Here is a 23278-nt window from a genome sequence, read left to right on the forward strand (position 1 = left end):
TGCATTAGACATTAAACACAAAAATATACAAACTATTAGACTATATACAAGCAATATACAGATAATATTTACAAGAACAGTAAAGTGCTTTACTGTCCCAACTTTTCTGTCAGTAAAGTTTAATCAGTATTGATTTCTGAAAATATAGCTAAAGAAATTACAGCATCCAAATAAATCATTATCATAATACAATTAATTTACATCAACTCTTTACATTGGCTTTTATAGTGTTTTTTTTTATTATTTTTTAAATATACATGTTTATAATATACTGTACAACCCCAAATCAGAAAAATTTAGGACAGTATGGAAAATGCAAATAATAAAAAAGAGTTTCTTACATTTACTTTGACCTTTATTTGATTGCAGACAGGATGAACCGGAGATATTTCATGTTTTATCTGCTTAACTTCATTTCATTTATTAATAAACATCCATTCCTGCATTTCAGATCTGCAACACATTCCAAAAAAAGTTGGGACAGTAAAGCATTTACCACTTTGTAAGGTTGCCATTCCTTTTCACCACACTTAAAAGATGTTTTGGCACCGAGGATACCAAGTGATTTAGTGTTTCAGCTTTTATTTTGTCCCATTCTTCCTGCAAACTTGCCTTAAGATGTGCAACAGTACGGGGTCGTCGACGTCGCATTTTTCGTTTCAAAATTCTCCACACATTCTCTATTGGGGACAGGTCAGGACTGCAGGCAGGCCAGTCCAGTACCTGTACCCTCTTCATCCGCAGCCATGCCTTTGTAATGTGTGCAGCATGTGGTTTTGCATTGTCTTGTTGGAAAATGCATGGACGTCCATGGAAAAGATGACGTCTTGAAGGCAGCACATGTTGCTCTAAGATCTCAGTGTACTTTTCTGCATTAATGCTGCCATCACAGAAGTGTAAATGACCTTTGCCAAGGGCACTGACACAGCCCCATACCATGACAGACCCGGGCTTTCCGGGCGGCACAGTTGCTTGGTGGGTAGCACTGTTGCTTCATAGCAATAAGGTCCTGGGTTCAATTCCCGTGTAGAGTTTGCATGTTTTCACTGTGTCTATGTGGGTTTTCTCCAACAGTCCAAAGACATGCAGTGAGGTTAACTGGAGGTTAAACCCTAGGTTTGGTGTGTGTCTGTGTGTGTGCTTCCTGTCATGGACTAGTGACCTGTCCGAGGTGTTTCCTGCCTTTTGCCCAGTGAATTGTACCAACCGCGACCCTTAATTAAGATAAAGCGGTGGTAAAACAGTCAATAATTAAATTAAACTAAACAGTCAATAATTAAAGCAAAAGAAAATCCAAAAGGGTGCAAAACTGCAGGGTTTTCTCACCAAGTGACAATTAAAGGTGAGACACCTAGTGTGAACTTTTCTATGTTAACATTCTTACTTTAAGAAAATACCAGCCAGTTACTGTGAAGCAATTTGAGCGAGCTAATAACATAGTTCTACAAGTTAGCTCCACACCTTTTCACCAATTCTCCTATTTGAGGGGCAGCATGTTGGCTCAGTGGGTAGTCAAGTCAAATTTATTTGTATAGCACTGTTTATAATAGACATTGTCTCAAAGCAACTTTACAGAATACAGGACCAACAGACCAAAACCCCTGTTAAGCAAGCCGAGGGCGACAGTGGCAAGGAAAAACTCCCTTAAAATTACAGAAAGAAACCTTGAGAGGAACCTTGAGGCTCAGCAGGGACCCCCATCCTTCTTGGGTGGCCTGGAGAATAATTTGATTAAATAGGATTTACACAAATCATACATAACACAAAATTAAAATGAACTAAAAGTTATAACTAGCAAAAATAATTGGAGTTATTATTCAGTCCAGTCTGTGATAAAGTCTGTAGTGAGTTCTTGACATTCTTGGTGCAAACACGCCAGGTTTCCGTCACATCTGGCAGGAGCAGCATTGTTGGCACGGCAGTCTCGACTTCATTCCTTAACCTTGGGGGGGTCAACAGGTTTCCATCAGGACCACCTCTGGGTTTACAGAGAGTAGCTTTACACTCCGGCACCCCTAATTATTACAGCATAACTAAATGGAAGAGCGAGCGGGTAACAAGCTCATGAAGGCTTTCACAGGACATTAACGCCCACCTCCCCCACAGTCATCAAATCTGAGCGATCGGACAAGAGAGGCAGAACGACAGCAACCCAACATCCCTGATCACCACAAGTTTCTATGACCAAGAACCCCCAAGCTCTGCGCCTTTGTCTATATTCGGGGTGGACAGCTCCGGCCACAGAGTCCACAAGCTGGACGCAGCCAGAAGCCAACACACAGCGCCAGCAAATCTGACAAAACATGCCAGCACCAGACCGCCCAGACCCCAGACCCCACACACCTAGTCTGGAAAAAAACGAATCAAAAGCCTGAGTAAATAAATATGTTTTCAGTCTAGACTTAAACTTTGAGACTGTGTCTGAATCCCGAACAGAGGCACCTTACAGCAAGAAGGTCCTGGGTTCGATTCCCAAGTGAAACTGGTGCATTCCCTGTGTCTGCTTGAGTTTCCACCCATAGTCCAAAAACATGCAAGTCATGTGAATTGGAGATACAAAATTGTCCATGACTGTGTTTGACATTAAAGACTTGAACTGATGAATCTTGAACCGGCCCTGTCATGAATGTAACCAAAGTGTCTAAAATATGATGTTAAAATCCTAATAAATAAATATATCTACAATTTAAGCAGCAGCTACTTTTCTATCCAACCTGGTTTAGTCCATGTTAGTATAACCCTTTATTTGTGCTGATAGGATGAGGTTATTACTTTTATTTCATAACCTGCTTTACAGAAATTCAATCACTTTATTTGAGAGAAATATTGTTTGACAAGCTCAGAGTACCTACAGCAAAACTACTGTATGTAAACAATGTTTTTGTTTTTCATTGTGGGGATTTTATTGAAGTTCTCATTTCAGTGTGGTTTAGCTGACCCACTGCGAGCCACCCACCAGTTAAACTAATAAAAAATCAGTGCATTAAAAATGTGCCTTTGTCTCTTTGTTATGGAGGTATTAAAAAAAAGTTAGGAACCTTTATTTATAAACTTTATACTATTAAAAAATAGTTTTTTGTTGAATAATACATGTTAGTGTGTATACATCAATCAGGCATAACATTATGACAACCTTCATAATAAAGTAACATGCACATGAATGGCAGGACTCAAGGTTTCCCAGCAGAACATTGCCCAAAGCATCACATTGCCTCCTCCCTTGCGTTCCTCCCATAGTGCATCCTGGTGCCGTGTGTTCCCCAGGTAAGTGACGCACACGCACCCGGCCATCCACGTGATGTAAAAGAAAGCGTGATTCATCAGACCAGGCCACCTTCTTCCATCGCTTTGTGGTCCAGTTCTGATGCTCACGTGCCCACTGTTGGTGCTTTCGGTGGTGCACAGGGGTCAGCATGGGCACCCTGACTGGTCTGTGGCTATGCAGCCCCATACGCAACCTTTCTATCAGAACCAGCATTAACTTCTTCAGCAATTTGAGCTACAGAAGCTCGTCTGTTGGACATGGGCCAGCCTTTGCTCCCCATGTGCATCAATGAGCCTTGGCCGCCCATGACCCTGATGTCGGTTTACCACTGTTCCTTCCTTGGACCACTTTTAATAGATACTGACCACTGCAAACCGGGAACACCCCACAAGAGCTGCAGTTTTGGAGATGCTCTGACCCAGTTGTCCATTTTCCTGCTTCTAACACATCAACTTTGAGGATAAAATGTTCACTTGTTGCATAATATATCCCACCCACTAACAGGTGCAGTAATGAAGAGATAATCAGTGTTATTCACTTCACCTGTCAGTGGTCATAATGTTATGCCTAGTGTATATAAGCTGTTGATCCTCCCCACATTTTAGTTTCTTATTAAAGAGTGCTCATATTAAAGTTTGTTGTTTGTTTGTTTATTGGGATTTTAACATCATATTTTACACTTTGGTTACATTCATGACAGGAACGGTAGTTACTCATTACACAAAATTCATTAGTTCACAAGGTAATATCAAACACAGTAATGGACAATTTTGTGTCTCCAGTTCACCTCACTTGCATGTCTTTGGACTGTGGGAGGAAACCGGAGCACCCGGAGTAAACCCACGTAGACACGGGGAGAACATGCAAACTCCACACAGAAAGGACCCGAACCTCCCCACCTGGGGATCGAACCCAGGACCATCTTGCTGTGAGGCAACAGTGCTATCCACTTAGCCACCGTGCCACCCTCATATTAAAGAGCTGTCCCAAACCAAAAGCAATTGTACTTTTTAGTGCACTGTCGATCTATTGCAATCAGACACAGCCTTTAAACTTTAGCATCTTTTACAAGTAATGGAATGTTTCAATATATAACATTAAAATAACTTAATGTACAGTGGGGCCAAAAAGTATTTAGTCAGCCACTGATTGTGCAAGTTCTCCTACTTAGAAAGATGAGAGAGGTCTGTAATTTTCATCATAGCTACACTTCAACTATGAGAGACAAAATGAGAAAAAAAAATCCAGGAAATCACATTGTAGGATTTTTAAAGAATTTATTTGTAAATTATGGTGGAAAATAAGTATTTGGTCAATAACAAAAGTTCAACTCAAAACTTTGTAACATAACTTTTGTTGGCAATGACAGAGGTCAAACGTTTCCTGTAAGTCTTCACCAGGTTTGCACACACTGTAGCTGGTATTTTGGCCCATTCCTCCATGCAGATCTCCTCTAGAGCAGTGATGTTTTGGGGCTGTCGCTGGGCAACACGAACTTTCAACTCCCTCCACAAATTTTCTATGGGGTTGAGGTCTGGAGACTGGCTAGGCCACTCCAGGACCTTGAAATGCTTTTTACGGAGCCACTCCATCATTGCCCGAGCGGTGTGTTTGGGATCATTGTCATGCTGGAAGACCCAGCCACGTTCCATCTTCAATGCTCTCACTGATGGAAGGAGGTTTTGGCTTAAAATCTCACGATACATGGCCCCGTTCATTCTTCCCATAACACGGATCAGTCGTCCTGTCCCCTTTGCAGAAAAACAGCCCCAAAGCATGTTTCCACCCCCATGCTTCACAGTAGGTATGGTGTTCTTGGGATGCAACTCAGCATTCTTCTTCCTCCAAACACGACAAATTAAGTTTTTACCAAAAAGTTCAATTTTGGTTTCATCTGACCACATGATATTCTCCCAATCCTCTTCTGTTGCCATTAATACAGGTAACGAGTGGAGGACAGAAGAGCTTCTTACAGAAGAAGTTACAGGTCTGTGAGAGCCAGAAATCTTGCTTGTTTGTGGGTGACCAAATACTTATTTTCCACCATAATTTACAAATAAATTCTTTAAAAATCCTACAATGTGATTTCCTGGGTTTTTTTTTCCTCATTTTTCTCATTTTGTCTCTCATACTGTAGTTGAAGTGTACCTATGATGCAAATTACAGACCTCTCTCATATTTCTAAGTAGGAGAACTTGCACAATCAGTGGCTGACTAAATACTTTTTGGCCCCACTGTAGGTTACAACAGCACAGCTAGTAAGCTGGAATCTAACTTCCATTAGCATTAGCATAGCACCCATTACAAAGCATCATCTCTATCCAATAAGGATTTGCCTGTTGGATATGATTGGCTCAAAGCTGTCACATGTAGTATTGTCACACTCCTTCATTAATGTGTTTATTATTATTATGTTTAAGTTCTTGTAAATGAACCACATTGTTTTTTGCACTGTGATGATTATTTTGACCCATATCCACTTCGTAAAATTAAACCTAACTACCAAAAATGTTATTATGATGTTTCATCATTTCAGTTCATCTCAAAGGTTTTTAATGGGATTAAGGTCAAGGCTCTGTGCAATCCACTGGAGTTACGCTACAATTAACCGGTCAAACCATGTCTTTATGGACCATGCTTTTTTGCACAGGGGCACACACTGGAAATGGAAAGCGTCTTGTTCGAAACTGTTGCTCCTAAAGATTGAAGCAAATGTATTTTATAAACCTCTTAGCAATAATTGTGGCTGAAACACCTGAACTTAGTAATTATCTGGGGTGTACGCATATAGTGTTTTGTCACTAGTAATCATTGGAGAAAATATTTTGTACATTTGGTTTAATCGGGTGGGTTGCGCCTCGCTACTGAAGCACAAGGTGAAGCGCTGCACCTGCAAGAATTGAAAATTGACAATTCTTGCAGTTAAGAACACACCATCAACTGCCAAAGCCTGTGGCAAGTGTGGTTCCAATACATGGGGACGACTCTGAAAAGGTCATCACACCACCTCTGGGGCACTGACACTGACATGGTGGTGGCGTGTTAGTGTGGGTTGTGCTGGTATGAGTGGATAAGACACAGCAGTGCTGATGGAGTTTTTAAACACCTCACTGTCACTGCTGGACTGAGAATAGTCCACCAACCAAAAATATCCAGCCAACAGCTGTGTGCAGCATTCTGTGTCTATTGTTGAAGGTCTAGAAGATGACCAACTCAAACAGCAGCAATAGACGAGGGATCGTCTCTGACTTTACGTCTACAAGGTGAACCAACTGGGTAGGAGTGTCTAATAGAGTGGACAGTGAGTGGACACGGTATTTAAAAAGTCCAGCAGCGCTGCTGTGTCTGATCCACTCATACCAGCACAACACACACTAACACGCCACCATCATGTCATTGTCACTGCAGTGCTGGGAATGATCCACCACCTAAATAATACCTGCTCTGTAGTGGTCCTGGGACAGTTCTGACCATTGAAGAACAGCATGAAAAGGGGGCTAATAAAGCATGCAGTGAAACATGGACTACAGCTGATAAAATGGACAGTAAGTGTAGAAACAAGGAGGTGGTTTTAATGTTATGGCTGATCGGTGTATATAGCAATTTGAAGCACCTAATACAAATACAAAAAAATTATGACCAGTCCTGAAGCAAAACATGACACCCCCAAACTGGCATGATGCCAGCTAAGTTCCCTAAAAATAGAGGCACAGGGAACTGACACATGATTCATCTGTGCCTCTGTGCCTCCTCTGCTGGCCAAAAATGTAAAAGCAGAAGGACACAACTTCAGTGTAGCTTACTGCTGAACTCCTTCAGCCACTGGGCCGTGTTTTACTTTAACTTTATTGATTCATATAGCGATTTGCATTCATGAAGTTTATGACCACATTTGAAGTAAAACTCTGGATATGATCCTGCCATTATTATAATTATTTTTATTATTATTATTTTAGATACTTACCTGATGGGGCAAGACCATGATTAAGAAGGTGGTTCACCCAGGGCGAGGCTCAGCCATTGCACTCCGGTTGTGCTGACCCCTGAGAATTCCACTATCAAAAATTAAGAATAATAATAATAATAATAATAGTAATAATAATAATATTTTCCTTTGGGATAAATAATATCTATCTATTTGTCTATCTGCACAAAAACATAAGCACTGTGCAAGTTTAAAGAAAAACCTAAAAATTAAGGTTCAATTTTAATAGAACAACTAGATGGTGATATTTCGATGATTTTTTTTAATTATTTTTTTTATTTTTTTTATTTTTACGATGCACATTGTTTCAAAATTCCTATTAAAAGTGGTGGATGAGAAATCCATAAATTTAAGAAACTTCCATCAACACCTAAGATAACGAACCGGAGCCAATGTATGCCACTGTTATTCAGTGACTCCTATTATTTCCCCACTAAATGTTTAATGGTCTTTTAATGATCCCAGGTGAAGCTCCCCGTCTGATATTAACACCCAGTCACGTATTTTCTGTTTCATCCACACTGCAGTATGAACTGACTCCATTTGAAGTTGATGAAATTCTTTGCAAAAAGCATGTCCTGACCTTATTAGGAGTTATAGCAGATCAGTGCGCCAGTGTTGAACAAACAAAATAAACGATGGAGATGAAATGAATGAAGTGGGAGAAGCAATAAGAAACAGAGTGAGTTAAGAGCAGGCGAGTTCATTCACTTGCAACCCACTCTTATCTAAATGAAATTGGAAAAGCAGGACAGCGAAACATTCCTTTTGGTAATTTGCATACAAAAATCAACAAGGCTCATTATTCAAGGAACTGTAATTCCTTATGTGCCAAAATCTCATTAGAGCTGCACTCGGAGCGCTCGTGTTTACCACACCTAATCGAGCCATTTATCTTTATTGTGTTAGGCCTCATGTATGTTTGCTGAAATTAATACACATCTCAGCCTGTGCGAAGTGCGGCTTTACCAGATGGATAATTGATTTTAAAGTGAATCCAAACTGTTGAGCCATAAAATGGGCGCATTAGCATGCATATTAATAACACAAATAAGAAGGTGAGGCCGACGCCAGCGGGCCAGATCAGGTGACAGCCTTTACTTACCATGTTGCCAGGAAACCGGTTACCCACCGGTTGTACGACAGAGCTTAATGAGTCTTCTTCGCATGCCTGGTCTGTCGTTCTGTCTTCTTGTGTCTCTGAGTCAGTCTCGTACCTCTCAGCGAGATTATGACGGGATCATGCAGCTTGAAGGTTAGCATCTAGGATTTGTGTTTTGCTATTAATATAATGAGGACAGTACCAACAATAGCACTCTCAAGAAGTTTGAAATCTTTTGCATGCCGCGATGGTGTAGTGGGTCATCGTACAGCAAGAAGGCCTGGGTTTAATTCCCCCAGTCGGACGGCCGGGGCCCTAACCTGTGGAGTTTGCATGTTCTCCCTGTATCCACATGGGTTTCCTTCGGCGCTTTCCTCCTGCAGTGAGGCCAATTGGAGCTACTAAAAATGCCTTAAATGTGAGAATATGTGTGAACTTGTGTGTCTGCCCTGTGATGGACTGGACTTTTATCAGCTCCACCTACCATATAAAAGCACTTTGTAGTTCTACAATTACTGACTGTAGTCCATATGTTTCTCTGCATGCTTTGTTAGCCCCCTTTCATGCTGTTCTTCAATGGTCAGGACCCCCACAGGACCCCTACAGAGCAGGTATTATTTGGGTGGTGGATCATTCTCAGCACTGCAGTGACACTGACATGGTGATGGTGTGTTAGTGTGTGTTGTGCTGGTATGAGTGGATCAGACACAGCAGCGCTGATGGAGTTTTTAAATACCGCGTCCACTCACTGCCCACTCTATTAGACACTCCTACCTAGTTGGTCCACACCTTGTAGATGTAAAGTCAGAGACGATCGCTCATCTATTGCTGCTGTTGAGTCATCTTCTAGACCTTCAACAGTGGTCACAGGACGCTGCCCACAGGGCGCTGTTGGCTGGATGTTTTTGGTTGGTGGACTATTCTCAGTCCAGCAGTGACAGTGAGGTGACAGTGAGAGTGACAGCTGGACATGCAGTCAGATTAATTAGGATACTTTTTTGCTCTGTGTTGGACTGGCGCCCTGTCCAGGGTGTTTCCTGCCTTTCGCCCAGTGAATTGGACCCTCTGTGACCCTGAATAGGATAAAGCGGTGGTAAAACAGACCATGAATGAATGAATCACCTTTAACTACTCATTGCACAACCACCCAGACAGTGTTAATTTTGACAGCACATTTTGATTTAGTCTTAGTCATAGTCTTTTGACTAAAATGTCATTTAGTTTTAGTCATCTGAATTGTTTTAGTTTTAGTCTAGTTTTAGTCGACTAATTATCATAAGAATTTAGTCGACTAAATCTACAGTTGATTCAGTCGACTAAAATATAAAGGGTGTAAAATGTAAATGCTTTTTCATCAGTTCCCTTGAATTATTTAAGTCATTATATACACTTACACAAAATTAAACATTTTTTAACCAGTTATGGAATATTATGTAAATGTGTCCATATATCGGCTCTCCTCTTTCTCCCTGTTGACATTGTGGAGTTAACCTAGTTCCATGGGTTAAGACAGTTCACAGGCTAGTCTGGTCTTCCCGGGTTTAGATCAAATTTGTGCAAGTGTGGCTACCCGGCTTTTCCCGCCTCTCCACATACGCTAAAGTAGTTATGATTGGATCTTTTTCTAACTTGTCCCTACCTTCTACAAACATTTTCGTCTCGTTTTTATTCGTTGACGAAAGTGTCGATTCATTTCGTCATAGTTTTTATCCTTTTATGTAGTTTCTATTTAGTTATCGTCTCGTTTTTGTCATGAAAAAAAGGTTCGTTGACGAAAACTATGACGAAAATCATTCGTCAACTAAATTAACACTGCACCCAGAATGTTGGTAAGGTGGGCCTTTTACATTCAGCCAGGAGTGTTTAATGTATTTACAGATGCATCTATTTGTTCAAGCTTTCTCTTACTCTTCAATTCGTGGTCTGTGATGTCTCCACTGTAAATAAATGATCGCATAGCACTCAGCGAGTGACGAATATTCTTTTCAAAAATACTTAGAAAAGATGAAAGACTCTGTAAAAGCAAGTTCTGTTAAGCTTTTACTAAAATGCTGGACCACTCTAATAGAACTTTGACAGGATCTATTTTTTCCCCTGAGCCTTTCCCATCAGACTTGCCACTGTCAAGCTAAATTAATCTGCTGTATGTTTGTACTGCTCAAAACGACTTGGTATTTATGGCTGGAAATGCATTTTATCCAAATAAATAAATGAATGAATAAATGATGTTGCAGCCTGGGTCACATCTGCATAGATAGCTGGGATTTCCACTCTTATAGAAGCACTGATTTACAAAAATACTAGATATTTTGCATATGCAGTGTAATTGATGGCACGCACATATAGTGGACATATTGGACATAATTAGCTAAGAAGCTAAGAAGGACTGCACTTGTTTGATCAAAGCTGAGAGAACCGATCTCATAGTGGTTGTTATTCAGCCAATGTGGTAGGAAGCAGAGCATAAATACTGTAAAGAAATAATAAACAGGCCATAAATGATCTGCTTAATTGCTGATTATAATGACAAATTAGATTATTGGTGCAGAAGTAACCAGTCATAACACAATCAAGACTAAACTCACTCACTTACTTTCTTAACCGCTTATCCAATTAGGGTCACGGAGGGGTGCTGGAGCCTATCCCAGCTTTTCAATGGGTGCAAGGCACACAGTAACACCCTGGACGGGGCGCCAGTCCATCGCAAGGCAGACACCCATGCACAGATATTCACCTGTAGGGCAATTCAGTGTCTCCAATTTACTTGACTGCATGTTTTTGGACTGTGGGAGGAAACCCACGCAGACACGGGGAGAATCTCAGCTGTGCTACCGGCCTGCAGCAGACAAAAGGTGGCGCAGCGGAATATTCCGCTCGCACACCAGCACCGAGTTTCTGAACTCCTCGGTTCGAAACTCGGTGTTGCCACCGGTCGGCTGGACATAATTGCCAGTGCCTGCAGCAGATCCTTATTGGGGGCCGGACTATGTGTGGGTGGGTGGGTCTTCATACTCTGTGTAAGGACCCTGATTGGCAGAAGAGAAGCCTGTGCAGAATGCAGGGGCGAGAAGAGGAGGGCTGTACACGTGTCGGAAGAGGCGTGTACAGCGACGTGCTTTCCTTGGATGCAATCTGGTATCTCTCAGCAGCGGAAGACAAAAATTGCATAAAAAAAACTAATAAATAATTGGCCACCGAGTCTGCTGGGTGCAAAAAGATCAGACTAAGTGAGTGGGGTCAGCAGACCGAGGCGCCTGTGCAGAAGTGGATGAGCCTCATGTGCGAAAAAGAAGGGGTTGTGGGACTGTGCACGTGTCGCAGGGGGCGTAGAGCAGGCAAAATATACCCTCCTCTAATGCAATCGGGATCCCCAACAGCGGAATACTAACTGGCTGCACTAAATTGCGAGAAAAAGGGAGAAAATGCATAAATAAATTGGAAAAAATAAATCTTTTCAACCACACATGGGATATTCGATATAACTTTTTAATTTGGTCTCTGATATGTGAAAACATGTTGACAAGTTTACAAAAACCTGTCAAATGTCTCCTTCTTGTAGTGCGATTGCCGGCACAATAGCCATATTGTGAAAATTGCACATCAGGTTATGTGCCGCCTTTCCTTTACATAAATGAAACCACACAGTTAGTATGCTTGAAATAACTTTTAGGTTTAGTTAAGCATATACATAAACTGCTGGTAAACAAATCTGTTTGTAATGACTCCACAGTCGATTTTGTACCTTTAAGTAGAGGTGCTATAAAATCACATTTTGCTCATTTCAAAGAAACAATCCTCTGTTGAGCAACTTGGTAAATTTGTGTACTTATCCATTTGCGGTTATTATGAAGATTCCTTATGTTTGTACACACTAAAAACCTTGGTAAACCAGACCTAAATTGTTTTGTGAGGTGCCTGAAGACTTGCCAAATAATTAGCGTCTGGGCTCTCGCTGTAATAACGCGAATGTGGAATAATGAGAACAATGACTCCGTGGGCATAGAATCTCAAGCAGTACCCGATTTTCAATGCTGGCAAGAAGACAGCTTGAGCATGTGCGTTGGGTCTCATCCCGTGTTTTTTTAACAGCACCACCAGGATTCATTCCAACAGAGACAGGCCTGCAAATACTGCTGATTTGCTTTTTTTTTCTCTCACCATGAAAGAATCAACGAGGTATTTCAGAAAATGACTTGCCAGAAAGCTAAGTAGCTCCCTAAATCGCCTTCATTTAAAAGTTCTGCCTCAGCAAACAGCGGGTAAAACAGATTGCGGATAAATTCGGGACTAGCTCTGCAGCCTGCTCGTTCCGTCTTTCACTCCACTTTGGAATGACTTTCGCAATCGCTCGATCATATTTCCCACCGTCCTGTCGGTGGGACTCAGCCGGTATTAGCGTGCGAGCGGCTGAAGCTCCGTGGCTCGGAGAGACTCTAATCCGAGATGTCCTGGCACGGCTATCAGCTTGCCATTGTCTCGCGCTGTCGTGTCCTTCATGATCGATTAGCCCGGGCTATAAAAGAAAGGTTATCGATCAATGACAGCGGAGTTAGGTGGGGGGAGAGGGAGAGGTGACAGCATTGAACACGTCCGCTTTCACCGTCACAGGAAAAGAGGATGAGCTCCAGGGAAGAAAACAGCCATCACTTCTTATGATACTTACACTGCTCATTACCTCGGAGTGTGCTTCCCCATCTCGCTAATCTGTTATCTCTCAGCTATTTGGAAGGTGTATGTGTGTGTGTGTGTGTGTGTAGAAAACAGGGGTATCAGAAAGTGTGAAGCGTGTTCGGAGGGGGATTGCTATGGCTGGATGAGCAATTGAATTGTGCCGTGTGTGTATATTTGTGGCCATACGTCTACTTCTGTACTGAATTATTGGTGGAACAGGAAAGCATCGGGAGGTCTATACGATTTTTCACACTATTTGCTTTTTCTTTTCCCTTTAGGTTACCCAAACATTGTAGCGACGTACGGCCGTGGGTACACTGGTTTCGCCCCAAGCTACAGCTACCAATTCCCTGGTAAGTTCTATCTTGTTAAGACCTTTATGTGAGTTCTGTCTCCTGCTGTTGTCTAGTAATGGCCTCCCTGCTGGCCTGCAAACACATCAACCCACACACTTTCTTACCTGCCGAACCCTGCGATGAGCACATACATAAACATACACATATAGGAGTCCTGCTCAAGCTCTACAGAGTCGTAAAGCCATTATGGGGGCATATTTGTAGGCTACAGCAAATAAACAGAAGCTTAAACACATACACAGGTTGGTTCTGCCTGAACAACACATACAGTGTAGGATTTTCTTATGTACAAGCATACGTAGGCCAAAGATGAAAATAACTGCTAAAAAAAAGAGGCTTTTCTTAATGAAATAAGTATTATAATTAAAAACATCATTATCAAGGCTTTCCAAAGTAGAATAATATACACACATATGCTGGTCAAAATTAAATGTACAAAGTTTGTTTGAGCAAATGCAGTCCAGTTAATGTAGAGATAAATATTTTGTGGCATCTATGATCTAGCTCAGTATCTAGCACAAAATATTCATGGATTTGTGTCACATATGTATCACAACACCTACAATACCTACAATTTATCTTTTAAAAATAGATTCATTAAGGCGCCCAGCGGGATATTCCACTAGCACACCAGCGCCAAGATTCGAAACTCGGTTCGAAACTCGGTTCGAAACTCTGCGTTGCCACCGGTCGGCTGGGCGCCATCTAGCGGGCATAATTGGCAGTGCCTGCAGCAGACACGTTTCTGCTAGGGTGGGATGACCGTAATATGTGGGTGGGGTCTTCAAATGCTGCATAAGGACCCTAATTGGCAGATAGAGAGGCGCCTGTGCAGAGTGCATGGGTTAAAAAGGGTTGCGCTAAGGGCTGCGTGCGGGTCGGAGGAGGCGTGAGCAGCAATATACCCACCTCGACTGCAGTCAGGGATCCCCCAGCAGCGGAAGACAAATTCATTATGCTAAATTGGGAGAAAATGCATAAATAAAATTTTAAAGAAAATAGATTAATTAAAATATGACAAACATAAGAAAAATCAATTTGTAACTTGTCATATTGTTTTTATTTTATTTATTTATTTATTATTACTTTTTTACACCTGTTAGCAGTTGTTAGTTGTTGTTAAATTTTATTATATTTTTATTTATTTATTTATTTTTTGTTCTGAATTCAGATTTTACTAATCAGAACCTTATTTCTATCTAAATGTGTAATTGCTGGTGAGTAAAATTGATGTTTTGTGTACATACACAGCCTACAGATACATGTAAAAAATACAAGTAAAGTTCTGTAAACTCTCAAACCTTTCTGTACACTATAAGGACAAAAGTATTGGAACACCCCTTATGATTGAATTCATGTGTTTCAGTCACAACAACTGCTAACAGGTGTAATAAATTAATTATATAAAGGATATTATATGCATTCAGCTTTGGAGCAACAGTTTAGGAAAGGTCTTCCTGTTCCAGCATTACTGTGCCCCTGTGGCACTCCAGTAGCCTGCACAGAATCCCACTGAACAGCTTTGTAATAAACTGGAACATCATTTAAGGCTTTCTTGACTAACATTACTGTCCAGCCATATGAATGGTAGGGCAGAAATTCCCTCTGAGTCTTCTCCGATAAGTGGCTGTTGTTAGAGGTGACTCTATTTTACTATAATATCATTTGATTTTGAAATTAGGTGTCTAACAAGCTCATGGTGAGGTGTCCAAATACTTTTGGCTATAAAGTGTACGCCATGGCAGTTTTGGGATTGCAATATTTTTTGCAAATTTTCTGTGACTGAATCATTGAAACACAATATGTAAATGTCTGTCATTCATTTACAGTACATACTTCACATATGACAACTGAGATTAATAATCGAATGTCGAGTTGACAAAGCTGGACATGCAAAATTGAACTAGTGGTGTAGATCAAACCTCAAGGACCTCTGTTGCTGTGCACCACCCACTGTACCAGCTGCTTCACTGTACCACCTCAGAAATTAAGTTTATTTACAGTGTCAGGTGTAGTAAACTTAATTTTGATTAACCACCAAACACAGTACAAGGAAATCATTCATGGTGTCATCCATAGCAGGGCAACACACACTCACAAATGAATTCACACACTTCTGTGTAGAGGCAATTTAGAGTGTCAGTTTAACTTTTGTATGTCTTTGGGGGGTAGGAGGAAAATAGAGTATCCAGAAGAAACCGATGAAGACACATGAAAAACATGTGAAACACAGTGACTGAATGTGAGAATTGAATTGGTGTCCTCATGACCCACGTGTGCTGTGCGGCATGAACATGGACTTGTAGACAGCTTTCCACTCTTTTGGGAAAGCTGTCTACGAGATTTTGTAGTGTGTCTGTGTGGATTTTTCAACCAAAGCTTAGTCACAGTTGTAAGAAAAAGAAAAAATAGTGCAATATATACAAAACAGAAAAAAGCAGTGCGAATAGTGACAACAATAAAATGGTAACAGTGACAGTAATATTTCATGTGGGTAGTAATGAGAGTAAAACTTTGTAGTGTGTGTGTCAAGTCAAGTCAAATTTATTTGTATAGCGCTTTTTTTAATATACATTGTCTCAAAGCAACTTCACAGAATCCAGGACCGACAGACCAAAAAACCCTGTTGAGCAAGCCGAGGGTGACAGTGGGAAGAAAAAACTCCCTTAAAATTACAGAAAGAAACCTTGAAACCTTGTGTGTGTGTGAAAGGTCACCCACTGTCCCTCACCTGTTGGCAGGTGTGTGTGTAGTAGGGCTGTGCAACATGATCTCGATATGCTTTTGAGAAGTGGCGATACTACTATACTATACAATGTAATGTAAACTTAAAGTACAATGGCAGGCCACTGCCCGTATAAACACATAGCGCACCAGAGTTGGGGTTTCGAATACATCGTATCAAATCTCAGCTCTGCCTTCCGACTAGGCTGGGCGGCAGCATTAACAACGGGCTGTTGTTCAGGGTTAGGGGTAACTGCGGCCCCTGCTGGCTGACTGATGGCGCCTGCGCAGGGCTAAGGAAAAATGCTGATGGGGGTGTGGCCCTCCGTACACAGTGCTCGTTGGTGTATGAATTCGACTCGTGCAGGTGAAAAATGCAGTCTGTACTGACTGTACGTGCCGGAGGGGGCGTATGTCAGTTGTAAGGCGTCCTCAGTCAGCGGTGAAGGGTCGAATCAGTATAGAGGACGCAATCAGGGTAATTGGACACGACTAGATTAGGGGAGAAAATTGGGGGAAAAAAATATTTATATCAAACAAACCAGCAGAATCACACAATCACAATTATGCTGTCCATTTTACTTCAAATAAATGAGCATCAAAAAATCCCGAAAAAGTTCAATATTTGATAATGCTTTGCTATCATTGCAAAATGAAAGCGCACGGTACACAGCAGAACCGCGACCCAGATCAACCACACAGCAGCATAAAATCATAACCGCTGCTTACCTGAGCTTCTCCTCTTCAAATTGAGAGCATATATCCTATATTTGTGTGTTGTTTCATTAGGGATATAATCCACTTTTTTTCTTCTTGGAGGCCATCTTGTATGTTTCCAGAATATTTCCATATAAAAATCCATATTTAACTGTGTTTATCCACCTAACTAATGAAAACCGTCGTAGATTAACTTATTTTCTCGGCTTTCGCGGCATAAAGCTGAAACTGGTAATTCGTTCACTAAGCTGTAACTTATACAACAACCAATGAAGAGAGAGATAAAAATTCCGCCCAAAATCTGAATTCGGAAGCTCTGATTGGTTTATACATCTGAATCTCTTCAACAAATGAACTGAAACAAAGTGAGCAAAACGAATGAATCTTTACCACAGATAAGAGCACAGCTCCCTGATTCGATTCCAATGAATAATTCGTTTGAAAAGAGTCGTTTCTGACTCGTTGACTCAGTGATTCAGTTTCCCTTTGTGTGCGTGCACACGCCCCCTTTGCTCATACGCGAAGGAAAGCGTTCCATGCTCTGTTCTCAAATGGTAATCTGTGTATTCTACGCGTACTCGATATATCGAATATGGTCATTTTCAACATTGTGTAAAAAGTAATATCAAATATATCGATATTTGCGATATACCGCCCAGCCCTAGTGTGTAGTGTGCAGCTTTCTCTGTGCTTCCCCAGTAGGTGGGGCAGTACGTCAGGGTCTGGGAAGGAGTTAAAAAGTAGACTGCATGGCTAGGTGCTTGATTCCATACACATGTGACTATGGAACTGAACGAAACACTTGAATTTAATGATTTAGAGGTAGGTGTGTGACAATATTATTTAAAATCATATATGTATGAATTCACTTAGACATGACTTTATAGTTTAAAAACCTCAAGCTTAACCTTGAACCCTTGAAGAAGTCCATGTGGCGCAAAGCCGGAATGTACCAAAGCTGTGCTGGATAGATGAATGAGAAAGGAAAGATAATGAGCAAGAATGAATTGGCAGGCTCTTGAGAAAGCTCTGCTGTGACTAAGCCTGGAGTTGGGAATTAAAACGTGCAAAGTCCTTTCTATTTTTCATGCAATTCTAGCCTCCTAGCTTTAAGCCTTTTTTGTCCAGCTAAGCCTGAGCTCAGATTTGGTCTGCACAGCTATCAGAAAAGAACTGGAGTCTTAATTTTATTCCTTCTAAAAATTATCACTACAAAATTGAACGTTACATGAACTTCAGAAGGTGTAATGCTAAAATATCGCTTTATTCAAGTTGGTGTAGATGTTTCAGTGCTGTCCTGTATTGATTTGTGATTGTGTATTTTTAGAGGGAAATATTGACCCCATGGATCGGTTCTGCACTGCCTTTCAGTTCTGACTCGTAGCGCTGGCTGATGACTCACCAGACAGTGGGCAGCGCCAACGTCGCCTGCCGTTCTCTAGCTAGGAAAGAGAGACTTTTTGCTTCCGTTTAATCCCGCGTCTTTCCTTGTGAAATTATCTTTGCCGTGCCACTCAGAATGAAGGTCCCTATCTCACCCATTTCACACATTGTCAATGACCTTGATGTTAAACTTACTGGGTGAATGAGCTTTTTCATGACGGGATGTAGGAACTGGGGATTTAGCAGAAGCTCGGCCGTGGCGAAGGTTCAGATTGACTGTTGAATAGATGGAAGGTAATATTTTTCAAGACACTTCTGCTAATCTTCAAAGGTGACTGAATATTGAGCAGGTCACGGGGAAAAATACTGTTTGTGTGGGTGTGCTTAAGTATGTGGATTTATGTGGCTTTGCAATGCTTCCAATCTAAATTCAATTTGCACTGCTATAGTTGTTGTATTATTAGCATATACCTTTCAGATATCTTCCACTTAAATTTTAATATTATTGATGTCATCTTCTGTACCAATTGAATTTTACAGATATGTTGAACAATATGGTAATACATAGATTCACTGTGGGTGGCACGGTGGCTTGTGGGTAGGGCCTCACAGCAGAAGGTCCTGGGTTTGATTCCCAGGTGGAGCGGGCTGGGTTCTTTCTAAATGGAGTTTGCATGTTGGCCCCATGTTTGCATGGGTTTCCTCTGGGAGCTCTGGTTCCTCCCACAGTCCAAGGACATGCAGTCAGGTTAATTGGAAATACTTTAAGTGTGTGTGTGTGTGTGTGTTTGTGTGTGTGTGTGTTTACCCAGTAAGGGACTTCTTATCTGTCCAGGGTGTTTCCTGCCTAGGATAAAGCGATGGAAAAACAGATAAATTAATTGTCACAATTTATGTTGTGTATCATGGTATTCACTTTAGCTCCGGTTTCCTCCCAAAGTCCAAAAACATGCAGGCAGGTTAATTGGAGACACTGAATTGCCCTATGGGTGTGTGTATGTGTCTGCCCTGCGATGGACTGCCGCCCCATCCAGGGTGTCACTGTGTGCCTTGCACCCATTGAAAAGCAGCCCACTCACCCCCCGCGACCCTGATTGGATAAACGGTTAAGAAAGTGACCGAGTGAGTGAGTGTGTGTATTTTAAAATAATGTTTTGTACAATCTGGGTACAGACTCAATCATTTGTGTGTATGTGTGTGTGTGTGTGTGTGATATTTAAATAGGATCAAATACACACAGCACAATGTGCTAAATAGGGCTTACTTTCTGTTGTTAGTGCCACAACTAGACCTTAGATCACTGTATTACGCATGAAAAATAAAGTGGACATTTATAAATGTCTGCAGCTTTTGCTACTTTTAATCTAGTAGGATTTTTTCATTTTGTTAGCTTTAGTTAAGGCCCTACCTAATTTGCGGCCGTGAAAATTGCATCACGAACCATGACGAAACAAACGAAAGGCGTAAAGCATCCACAACCCGTGGAGGAGAAAGTGGATAGAAAAGGGATAGAGCAGAAATAAAAACTAGTTATCACTATATAGGAAGCTGCTCCAGCCGTCTGCGATTACCAAGTTCTTAGAAGAGAGGAAACCCAGAACAAGCCAGAGTCTTGGGGTCCCTTTCAGAAAGGGCCGTCATGCCATCTGGGTTTCCAAGAAAAGATGAAAATGCTGGCATCTGCATCATAAGGAAATAGAACCGGCTCGAGCACGCCAACATGGTTTCAGAAACGAACAGTGTTGCCGGCAGAGGAGCCAGAAGAAGCCAGGATGAAACCATGATTACATACACATCTTTCCACCTGGAGCAGATTTACACTAAACAAAGCACAGGTGACTGCCAGTTAAGAGAAACAGGTAAATCAATGAATGCAGGCCACATGAACATCGATTGGCCTGTTGGTCATATAGGGGTGGGGTATTGAGCCGGATAGGGACTCTCTCATGACTGATGCAACTACGACCTCTGCTGGCTTATTGATGGCACCTGCACAGAGACGGGGAGAGAGTGCGGATCAGGGTGTGTCTCTCCGTACACAGAGCTGGTCCACGGCTGATCTCGTCTGGTGTTGGTGACAAAATGCATACGGCTGCTGCCCACGTGTCGGAGGGCACGTGGGTAAGCTTTGTTCTCCTCAATCAGAGCCGGGGCCGGCATTAATGGAGAGGAAGCATGACGCAATCGAGCAGTTGGACGCGTTTGGGAGAAAAAAGGGGAGAAATGTGTAAAACAAAATATAAAAAAAAAGTCAGTGAATGCAGGCCTTAATTGGCATGGCAGATGGGCATGATTCTGTAACTCGTGCTCTCATGCCAATCTCCAGTGAAATGGAAGTGGGGCTTTTACAGACACACTTTGCATTGTACTTTGTATTAAACCCTTTTAATAAGTAGTTTTTGATAAACAACAGTTCTTTGGGTGAGTAATACGGTATAGAAGATTACCGCCTACTATATGTGTGAGTAGTAACATGTTAAACAAAAGCCAGCAGCTGAATAGAAGATACAGCCATGTATTCTTCCATTAAATAATCGTATCCTCATTGTATCCTATCCATAGAATATAGCCTTGCGTTCTTTGTATGTAGGTTTTGATTTCATCTCGCATTAGAAGCTCGTTCCTCTTTATTTCGGCGGAGTGAATTGTCTTGTCTCTTTTCCAACGCGATTTGGGCCGTCCGATGCCGCCCGCGCTGATGAGAGCTGAAGGATGCGGCGTAGTCAAGGTCAGAGTCTTTCCAAGCCCGGGCTTGCTCAGAGACGCATAATAACCCTGTCTTTTAGCTCCCACTCCTCCGTTCCCTCCCGTTCTCTGAAAGAGCTGGAATTGGCGCTTCACTTTTGATTAGGGCCTAATCAGTTATGCAAACAGAGTTGCTGTCACGGACAGGCCCCTGTCACCCCCGACCCTCCGCCTGCCTGCCGGACAGATAACATGCCAGGGCTTGCAGGAAATTGGAACACAAACAAACAAATAAAATTGCAGCCCTCCATGGCAAAGGCTCATTTCTTGTTATGATAGCAGACTTTGCATGCTGGACTTGGCTCGTATCAAACGAAGGAGGCAAGAAATTGAACGAAACTAAAAAACAGAAAAATATATCTGTACTTCTGTTTATTAACTGAAATATAGAGGGGGAAAGGGAACACTGGTCTTTGCAACAGCTGTGCCATCTCATCCTGCTGTTCACCCGAATTAGTTCTAATTAAAAAGACTGCTTATTATAGCAGTAGGCACTCCGCCAAACACATTTACCACTTTACAGGCTCAAAACCTCAAAAACAGGCTCGCCAGACCCAGTGAAGAGTCAGAAATAAAAGCACAAACACAGACATACATTTACTCATATCATACTTACTGCTTACTTCTGAGTTTTCTTTAAGTGCGTAATGCTGAGCAGCTGTTGTGTAATTATTTGAGCAAACAGCAGGAGCAGGAGCACGGGTCAATGTTGCACTGGGCTCATGAAAATAGATATTGCTGCCAGTCTGTGATGCTCCCTGCCCAGTATAATCACTCCACCAAGATATGTACAGACTTACACATCTAGTTTCATCCAGAGCAGGTTGATCCAGATGTTAGCTGGTGTAATTATCGCCTGGCCTGAGAAACACAGCTGTACATTTGAAGTGAAATAACTGTCATAAAGTTTATTTTTATTTTATTTTTTTAACTTAGTTTTGTGCTGATCTTGTTGGGTCATGGATTACAGAAAGCTATCTAATGTATCCTGTGTGCATTGTACCTTCTTGGATATATCCAATTCCTCCTGCGGCCTGAGAAACACAGCCATACATTTGAAGTAAAATACCTGTCCATCATCGTATCGAATCTCAGCTCTGCCACCCGGCTGGGCTGGGTGGCCACATGAACAACAATTGTCTGTTGTTTTTAGAATAGGATAAAGCCGGATAGGGATGCTTCATAACTGAGCAAATTACGACCTCTGTTAAATAATGCTGATCAGGGTGTGGATCTCTGTGCACAAGGCTGATCGGCATATGCACTAGGCTACTGCACACGTGTCGGAGGGGGTGTGTGACAATCTCGCTCTTCTCAATCGGGGTGGGGGTCAGCACCAGTAGAGAGAAAGCATAACGCAATTGAGTAAAAATTGGACGTGCTAAAGATTAGGAAAAAAAATGCATAAAAATTATACAATTTATTAATTTATTTATTTTTTCTTGGTTTGTTAGTTTGTTCCCCTATAATCAATTAAAAAAAAAAAAAAAGGATTTCTAGATTTTTTCACTAATAACACAAACTGGGGCTCGGGTGGCACACCTTGCGATTCGAGTTTGAGCCTCAGCAATGCTATCGGCCAGCCAGGTGTCTAGACATGATCAGACATGATCGGCTATGTCTGAAATGACTTAAAGGGGATTGTTGAAGCCCTCTGATGGATTGGTGCCCTGTCTTGTGCCCAGTGAAACTGGATCTGTTTAACCAGGACACTTTAGTACAGTGTTTTTCCTGCATTATTGGGTCATGGTTTCTAGAAACCTGTCTAATTTATTCCCTGTTTGCATTGTACCATCTTGGATATATCCACTTCTTCTATGCAGATGACCCCTGCCATATGCACGACACCCTCGCTGTCTGAGAAGTGTCCGGCCTACTCCAACACGTGGAGCCTTCTTTACACCAGCCAGCAGTGATTTCCTCCAGAGATTCCTTACATATGAATATCACGTTGGACCTTCTGTATTGCCCGGCTGACCATGCCTGCTAGTGGCACAGCTGAGACTGAACTTGAGTACTCAAGGTGTTAGACTGTAGCATGACTGCTCCACCAAAAAGGCTCCTCACATGATTTTTCTTGAGGAGATCTAATACGAGATGTATGGAGAATTCAGAATGCTTACTACTGTGTTCAGAGTCAAGACAAGTTTAATGCTTGCTACTGGTTAAGACAAAAGAATACTTTTCCCCTATGACTTACTATGGATATAGTACCACATTCTTGAGTAATTTATGGAAAATGGGGTTCACAAACTATTTCCATCAACTTTAACTTAATTGCTCATTAATTCCTTGCTTTATTAAGCTGCATTATTTTAACGTGTGCAATA

General features: G+C 41.7%; 1 protein-coding gene and 1 non-coding gene across 8 annotated transcripts in view; both read left to right on the forward strand.

The window, feature by feature from the left end:
* Positions 1-23278, forward strand: part of msi2b (musashi RNA-binding protein 2b) — a 451597-nt gene that overhangs the window by 364030 nt on the left and 64289 nt on the right. For all 7 annotated transcript variants that reach the window (XM_063017232.1, XM_063017233.1, XM_063017230.1 and 4 more), the window contains exon 10: positions 13302-13376. In XM_063017232.1, coding sequence (XP_062873302.1) covers positions 13302-13376 — 75 coding nt within the window. The remainder of the gene's footprint in view (positions 1-13301; positions 13377-23278) is intronic.
* Positions 7222-7382, forward strand: LOC134334932 (U1 spliceosomal RNA). The gene has a single exon (XR_010015534.1). It is a non-coding gene; the product is annotated as a U1 spliceosomal RNA (small nuclear RNA).

Source organism: Trichomycterus rosablanca, chromosome 20 (assembly GCF_030014385.1).
Source record: "Trichomycterus rosablanca isolate fTriRos1 chromosome 20, fTriRos1.hap1, whole genome shotgun sequence".
Lineage (NCBI taxonomy): Eukaryota > Metazoa > Chordata > Actinopteri > Siluriformes > Trichomycteridae > Trichomycterus > Trichomycterus rosablanca.